The sequence below is a fragment of the Eriocheir sinensis genome, unplaced genomic scaffold (genome assembly GCF_024679095.1).
Source record: "Eriocheir sinensis breed Jianghai 21 unplaced genomic scaffold, ASM2467909v1 Scaffold99, whole genome shotgun sequence".
NCBI classification, from domain to species: domain Eukaryota; kingdom Metazoa; phylum Arthropoda; class Malacostraca; order Decapoda; family Varunidae; genus Eriocheir; species Eriocheir sinensis.
The window spans coordinates 69550-77807 of NW_026112374.1; the positions used below are offsets into that span (position 1 = coordinate 69550).

The window sequence follows — 8258 nt, forward strand, 5'->3', positions numbered from 1 at the left end:
ATGAGAGGCAAGAAGGAGAGAAGGCACACTTACGACTTTCGTGCTCTCTCTCTCTGCCAGAGCCATCCCAGTCTCGTATTCCTCTTCTTCCAGTCTCCCCGCTCCCGCTACAAACAGTCAAACACCCCTCCGCCGTTTACAGTTGACAGCTTGACATCGCACTCTTCACACAATTTTATGAACCCATCATTTAACATCTTACTTTTTTATCACTCAGAACACACTTTGTATCCTACCATTAACTCAAAACAAAACCAAAGGGGAAATAACTCGGTCAGTCGATGCCACTGAGCTCTCAACTCCACACACACACACACACACACACACACACACACACACACATTCATAATTGTAATACTAATATAAATATTCCTATTATTTTCCTGTAACATTTATTTATTCATTATTATTTTTCTTTGCAAAAGGGGGGGGGCATGGCCCCATGGCCCCCCCCTCGGTACGCCACTGCTGTTGATGTGTTTGTCCGGTGACATGTTCTCTGAGACAGTCACTCCAAAATCTTTTTCTTCCACTCCTCTGTATATTATCTCACTTCCCATCTTATAATCATATTCACATCTTCTACCACTCCTACCAAACTCTATTTTTTAACATTTCCCAAGGTTGAACTCCATCTGCCATGTACCACTTCACTCCCATTTGTTATCCAGGTCCCTCTGCAATGCCTCACAGGTGTGCATGCGTGTGTGTGAGTTCCTTGTCTTGGGCTACTCCCGTAAGGGGAATTATGTCAAGTATGTAGATATACAGTAAAACCCCGATTATCCGAAATGGAAGGGGGGAAGCCTCTTTCGGATAAGCTGATTTTTCGGATAATCCGGATTTATGGCCGCCATTTTGATCGCCGCCAGTTTGATCGTCGGCATTGTGTTCTGCTGTATGGTAAGGACGACTTTCTTCCTTTTCCCAGTTTCTTTCGGCATGGTGATGTAGAAAGAAGTGAGGTCGAAGCACAGGTAGAACGCGATGCGACTGCCCAGTGTGAAGTGTGTGATGCGACTGCCGCCGACTGACGATGTAAACAATGAAACCAAACAAACACACGCTACGCTAAACAAAGTAGTACGCTTAAAACATGTGATGTAAATGTTTTATTGTATGTTTGTCTGTGTGTCTCCTTGTCTGGACCAGTGTATGTTGATACTTGTGAGCATTGCAGATCTGAATTGTGAATGTTGCAGAGTGCGATTGTGAATGGTTGTGCAAGCTTGCAAGTGTGACCTTGATGCATCGTGCAGGTGGAGACACAGTATGATGACTCATATTATCGCGCAACTCGTATGTTGGAAGGGGAATGTGGCATGGAGTGGAGAGGGGAGTCGTGTTTGTGTCGTTGTCTTGAGAGTACGGTGTGAGAGTAGTCGTGCAGTAGTTTGTTCGTTCGCCGCACCTACGTCCTTGCTGGGGCGAAGGTGCGGACGTGGTGTTGTTGAGAGTTTGTTTAATGTTTTTTGTCTAATACATTGATCTATTCGTTACAAGCTATTTCGGCAATACGTATTAGAAAGCATATTCATTTTAACTGTTCTTATCAATTTTAAATGTGTTAATATAGTACATATGTAGTTACTTTTATTTATTTTTGATGTTTTATAACGTTTTAGTATAGAAAAAAAAAATTTTAATTGCATTATCCAGATCAATTTCGGATAATCCGGTTTTTCGGATAATCCGCTTTCGGATAATCGGGGTTTTACTGTATAATTATCAGTATTGTTATTATAATTATTATTGATATTTAACCCTTAGATTACGGCGATCGTATATATATATATATATATATATATATATATATATATATATATATATATATATATATATATATATATATATATATATATATATATAAGTGCGCTACCACATGCCCCACCCGTACAGGGATCATATATATAATCATCACACTCTACGCTCCCTTCGTTTCAAATGTACCTCCAGTTCTTGACTCAGAAGAATGGTGGAGGCATCTGGCATCCGTACACACTTTCATTGGTCTCCAGCGCGCAGCCTACCGAAGACAACAGATCATTTTCCACTTTTGTTCGGAATACATGTCATGTTTCGTGACGCGTCAAGTAGTTCCTCTGCTCCAGGTGGAAGTAGAGCGCAGGCGAATCAAAGTGACAGTGACTCTGATGACTGCTATGGTAGTGACACTGACAGAGGAGGGAGGGGCAAGTATTTGGTTTGTAACTGCGGTATCAATATACCTCATTATACCTCATTGTTATTACGTAAAATATTAATGTGTAAGGAATCTATATGGTGCTATAGAATTTATATGGTGCTAAAAGGACAAACTTGTATGGTACTATTAGAAGGTAATATAGGTGCCGTTAAGAACGCTTACACGCAGCTGCCGATGTTCATTTGTTTGGGTTACGTTGGCAGCGGGTCTGTCGCTTATAAGTGGATATGAATTGTAGACTCAGCAATATGGAGCGGTGATTCAATCCGTGGCACTGGAGGTCAGTATATTTTGCTAATATTTCTATGTTATAACACAATGTTAAGCTATGTAATGTTCACATACTGTGTATAAGAGTGTTTAGAATAGTTTAAGCTATGAATGCAACAATATATGACTTAGGCTTCAGTGCAAGGAGCCAGAAAGTTCAGGATGTGTGGACTGATTATGTCATCACTTTTCATGGTTACTTATAGTTATGTAATAATGGATTTAGTTTTTTATTTCTGACACAGTTCAGCAGCCTCTTGGCGAGTTGTCCCTGCTCCTGGTCCAATCAGGGGTGGGTTGAGTTGGAAACCATAATGCAACAGCTGATGTAAACCAGCATTGCTGTTGGGCCTGGCTGTGAAAATCCCTTTGATATGTGTGGCACATGTCCCTGTGCACATGGAGGGGAGTCAGATTTACAAATTGGGTGGAGTCATGTTTACTGGGAATGTTATTGGTTATAAAAAAAAGTCTGTTCACTTAAGTCTAACCCAAGCTGACAACATAGACCTAAGCGGGTTCGTAAGCACAGTGCAGATTAGCAGAAAGTGCTGCGTGAGATAAACACAAGCAGAGGTTAAAGAAAACTTGGAAGCCATAGCAGTAGCCAATCAGCACTCAGCTTGCAAACACGCCTAGGTTTATATTGTCAGCTTGGGTCAGACTTAAGTGAACAGACTATCATTAATTTGGCTCCACCCCTACTCACCTGGAGGTTAAGTGGGCTAAGTGAGTAGTGTGTGTGTGTGTGTGTGTGTGTGTGTGTGTGTGTGTGTATTTACCTAGTTGTGAAATACAGGAAAAGAGCCGTACTAGGCTCGTGCTGTCCAGTCTCCATAACGCTTATTATCCAGTTTGGCTTTAAATTCATGAATTGTTTTTGCACACAGTCTCCTCGTCAAGTCCGTTCCATGTTGTTACGCTTCTGTATGGAAAACTGTATTTCTTGATGTCTCTCCTACAGTCACTCTTCTTCAATTTCTTACCATTGCCTCTTGTCACACTTCTGTCACGTACCACTAGGTCTTCCCTGTCCAATTTCTCCAATCCCTCTTGTATCCTGTACAATGCTATTAGGTCCCCTCTCTCTCTTCTTCTCTCCAGTGTTGTTAGTCCCAATTTCTCCAGTCTTTCTTCATAAGTATGTTCTCTCAGAGTTTCAGGTAATTTAGTCGCTGCTCTTTGTATTCTTTCCAACTTTCTAATTTCTTTCTTCAATCTAGGTGACCACACTAATGCTGCATATTCCAGTCTTGGACGTATCATCGATGTTATTAGTTTCTTCACCATTTCTTCATCTAAATAAGTAAATGCTGCTTTTATGTTTCAAAGAAGATTGTATGTTTCCCCAGTTATCCGGTCTATATGTTTTCCACAGGATAACTTATCTGTTATGATCACTCCCAGATCTTTTTCTTCAGGTTTTTTCATGATTCTTTCATTACTCAGAGAGTAGTTCCCCAATATTCGTCTACTGCTCTTACCAAACTCCATCACGCTACACTTCTCTGTATTGAATGTCATTTCCCATTTGCGTGACCATTCGCTTATTCTATCGAGATCTTGGCTCAGGGCTACACAGTCTTCTTCATTAGCCATCCTCTTCATTATTTTAGCATCATCAGCAAACATATTCATATAGCTTGTCACCCCTTGTCATGTCATTAATATATATTACAAACATAATCACAGCCAGCACTGATCCTTGGGGGACTCCACTAGTCACATCCATCCAGCTTGATTTATTGTTCCTGATTACTGTTCTCATTTCTCTCTTCGTCAAAAAGTCCATAATCCAATCCAATATTGAGCCACCCAGACCTCCAACATGATTACGTTTCCATATTAATCACTTGTGTGGTACTTTATCAAACGCCTTCTTTAAGTCCAGATACACACATTCTGCCCAACCGTCCCTTTCCTGTATTATATCAATTACTCTTGAATAGAAGCTGATCAGATTAGTTACACAAGACCGTCCTCCTCTGAATCAGAATTGGCTATTTGTTAATATCCAATTCTTCCAATAATTTTCTAACTTCATCTGCTGATGTTTGTATTCTCTCCAGACCCATGCACTCTATTCCCGGCACTGCATTTACACCTTCACTCACTCTCCCTTGCGAACACTGTTTGGAAACAATTATTCATCACTTCTGCTATTTCACTGATACTATCAAAAGTTTCACCATTAACTTTAACTTTCTGAATCTCATCTCTATTTTTCAACTTTCCATTTAAGAACTTATAAAACAGCTTTGGCTGGTCTTTGCACTTATCTACAATATTTTTCTCAAAATTTATTTTTTCTTCTCTTCTTACTTTGACATTAGCATGCCTCTTCCTTTTGTACTCATTCCATAGATCCATCCTCCTATTTTTTCTCCATTTGTTCCATGCCTTCTCCTTATCCTGCTTGGCATCTACACACTTTCTATCATACCACTCTTCTCTTGATTTCTGGCCTTCTTTCATCCTTGGTACCCACTTTTCCACTCCTTCGTTGTAAATCTGTACAAAGATAGCCCATTTATCCTCCACATTCTCAGCCTCAAAAAAAGGATCCCATTGTGCTTCCTCAAAATGTTTCCCAAGTTGTTCAAAATTTGCCTTATTAAAGTTAAACCATTCTTTCCTGTAGTCCTCATTCCTGATTATTTTACCTCCTTCTCGTAATATGTACTCGATAAGTACGTGATCGCTCTTCCCTATAGGGCTCTTATAGTTCATCTCCTCTATAATATCTGGCTCCCTGGTGATTCTCAAGTCCAATCTAAATGGCTCGTCTTCTCCTCAGAATCTTGTATTCGGTTATTGCAATGGGTACAGAATCATATTTTGTGGGGTCTGTCTCGGAAGAATTCATAATTTAGCTTATATACATAACTTAAACATATTTATATAACTGATAAATTCTATTATCAACAATAGTTGTAATGGTTACAAAATCTTATTTTTTGTAATCTGATTTGGAAGGAGTCATAATCTTCCATATATTACTGTAACTTTGTGTATGTGACAAATTTATTCTATTATACATTACATTAACTTTGTTTTTATAACTTTAATTTCAGTATCAGCAGTCCCTAAGCTGATTGGCAGGGCATCTTGCCAGACTCTACTGTGGGGCTCAACTCAACTGCTGCAAGCAGGCAGCTGCAATGGACCAGTGGACCAGTGCAATGGACCATCTGTTGATGCTACCTAGATAATACATCTAAGTAGCATCGACAGATGTGTGTGTGTGTGCATGTGTGTGTAATTTATTTTCTTTTATATTCTTACTTATCAGGTCTGATTAAAATGTTTACAAAGTTGCTAGTATTTATTTATGAAAGGAAGAGATTATTTCAGCAGAAAGTATATGCATTAGTTTTTTATTAAAATGTTACTATTATTTAATGTTTAGAGAGAGTGTCTATAGTCTGTCCAAATTAACTTGGCCAATTTGCACCGAGAAGCCCCTCCCCGATACTGGCTAAGCTCCACCCTCCTTTCACCCGATTGGCTGTTCATGACATCATGTACTGTTTCAGAGACATGTACCAAATATATATGATTGAGATAATCTAGCTAGTTTCATGATTAAAAAATATTTGTAATTTAATTGAATGACAGCACGCTAATTTAACAATCAATGACATCACCTAAGAATCAAAGTACAATAATAATAATACCAGTTTTCAAGGGAGAACGGGCCCTTCAAGGCAATACGGCAGCAGCATTGAAGGCAATGATAGTAGGCTACCTATAAAGTAATGCACACTTTCCGTGATTATTTCCTACATAGCTCATTCACATAGGCATACTAAATATAATCACATAAAAAGTATCTTCAACAGAAACTTCAAACAGGTAGGAATCATTGTATTAATGAGTAAGTTTTGTATTTGTGGCATAGAGGGGCTGGTAGGCTATGTACACTTGGTGGGATAGCGGGTGATGGAGAGCGCTGCAGACGCACCACCCGTCTCTCCAAGCCACAAATACTAAACTTACTCATTAATACAATGATTCCTACTTGTATGAAGTTACTGTAGAAGATACATTTTATGTGATAACAGTAGCAAAATAAACTTGATAAGCGGTAACTCACCAGGTCAGGAAGCGGCATTTTGAATGGACGCTGTTTGTTGACACTTGATTTGCAGGAGTTTGAGGAATTGTAGGAGCATGGCTTGCTGCTCCGAAGAACCCGCATATTTTTCTGTGATATATAAAGGTTTTCCAACATTAATATCTTATAAACATCATCAAAGTAGACATAACACAGAGGAAATAAATAAGATACAGTATAAGGAGAGGGAGAAATATTCACATAAAAATCATATCCCAGTGGGCACAACACGTGAATTTCACGTGAACGTCTAGTGGAAATCTTGTGGATTACTCGTGTACGCGTGTTTTCACTAGATATTCGTGAGATAAACACATGTATAACTTGATCTAACATTCTCGTGTATAACTGGGTCCCAATTCACGTGGTTTTCCCGGGTATTACTGGCAGAGAAATTCAAGTGTATAACTGTTGCAATAATTCAGGTGGAAACTATGTGTGTAAAACACGAGTTTGCATTTTATGTACATACATCAAATGTGTATCCTACGTCTTATTCTATATATCTCAGGGTAATTCTCAAGTTATTAATAGTTATAATATATATATATATATATATATATATATATATATATATATATATATATATATATATATATATATATATATATATGTCACTTACTCTACGATCTTATCCAAACGTACTTACATTTATAACTCTCTCTCTCTCTCTCTCTCTCTCTCTCTCTCTCTCTCTCTCTCTCTTTATGTCAAAAGATATTTGAAACCCACACACAAAACACCGGGAAACAGTAACTTTGAAAATTTGTGAGTGCGAGTAAACATTGCAAAAGTCAACTTAAATATATCTGTCACCTACAGACCTCCCGGGCAATCACTCGATGACGACCTTGAAATGTACAGCGTCTTAAGGCAGTCACTTAATAACAGCGACTCACTGATATTAGGAGACTTTAACCTCCCCCATATCGACTGGGCGACACTGTCAGGTACAGAAGGCGAGTCACATAGAATGATCGAATTTCTAGAAGAAAATTATCTAAGCCAAATGGTTTCTGAGCCAACTCGACAAAATAATATACTCGACCTTGTTATAACAACCCAAGATAACCTAGTCAGTAGTGTCACGGTAGGAGAACACCTCGGTTCTTGCGATCATAAATTAGTGCGCGTCGACATTAAAGCTCAATCATCAGTGACTGAAAATAAAGTAAAGGTGCCCAATTTCAAAAGAGCTAACTTCGTAGAAATCCGACAAAAACTAACAGAAATACAACTATCAGATGACGGCAACGTAGAGGAAGCCTGGCTAAGCCTTAAAAATCACTTACTCACTCAGCAGAACACATTCGTCCCCTTGTGCGAGAAGCGAATTAACACTAATAATAGCCCACCGTGGTTTAATAGCGAAATTAAACAATCAGTCAATGAGAGAAAATTGTTTTACAGGTTAAAGAAAGAACAAAGCACGCCCGAAAACATTAGACTTTATAATGATGCCAGGCGACGAGTAAAAAGACTAGTAGGTCAGGCAAAGCGTAGATACGAAGAAAATATTGCAGCCAACTGTAAAAATAATCCGAAAACCTTCTTCAGTTACATAAACAACAGAAAGGCGATCAAAAGTGGTATTGGACCTTTAACAAACAGCGACGGTGCACTAGTGACTGACAGCCAACACATTGCAAACCTCTTAAACAATTA

The 8258-nt window shown here is 38.8% G+C and overlaps 1 protein-coding gene across 1 annotated transcript in view; it reads right to left on the reverse strand.

Annotated features, from left to right (window-relative positions):
* The window catches only part of LOC126995126 (uncharacterized), a 132428-nt gene that overhangs the window by 65750 nt on the left and 58420 nt on the right, over positions 1-8258 (reverse strand). Inside the window, exon 2 of the mRNA XM_050854401.1 lies at positions 6573-6683. Within this exon, the coding sequence (XP_050710358.1) occupies positions 6573-6677 (105 nt within the window). The 5' untranslated portion in view covers positions 6678-6683. The remainder of the gene's footprint in view (positions 1-6572; positions 6684-8258) is intronic.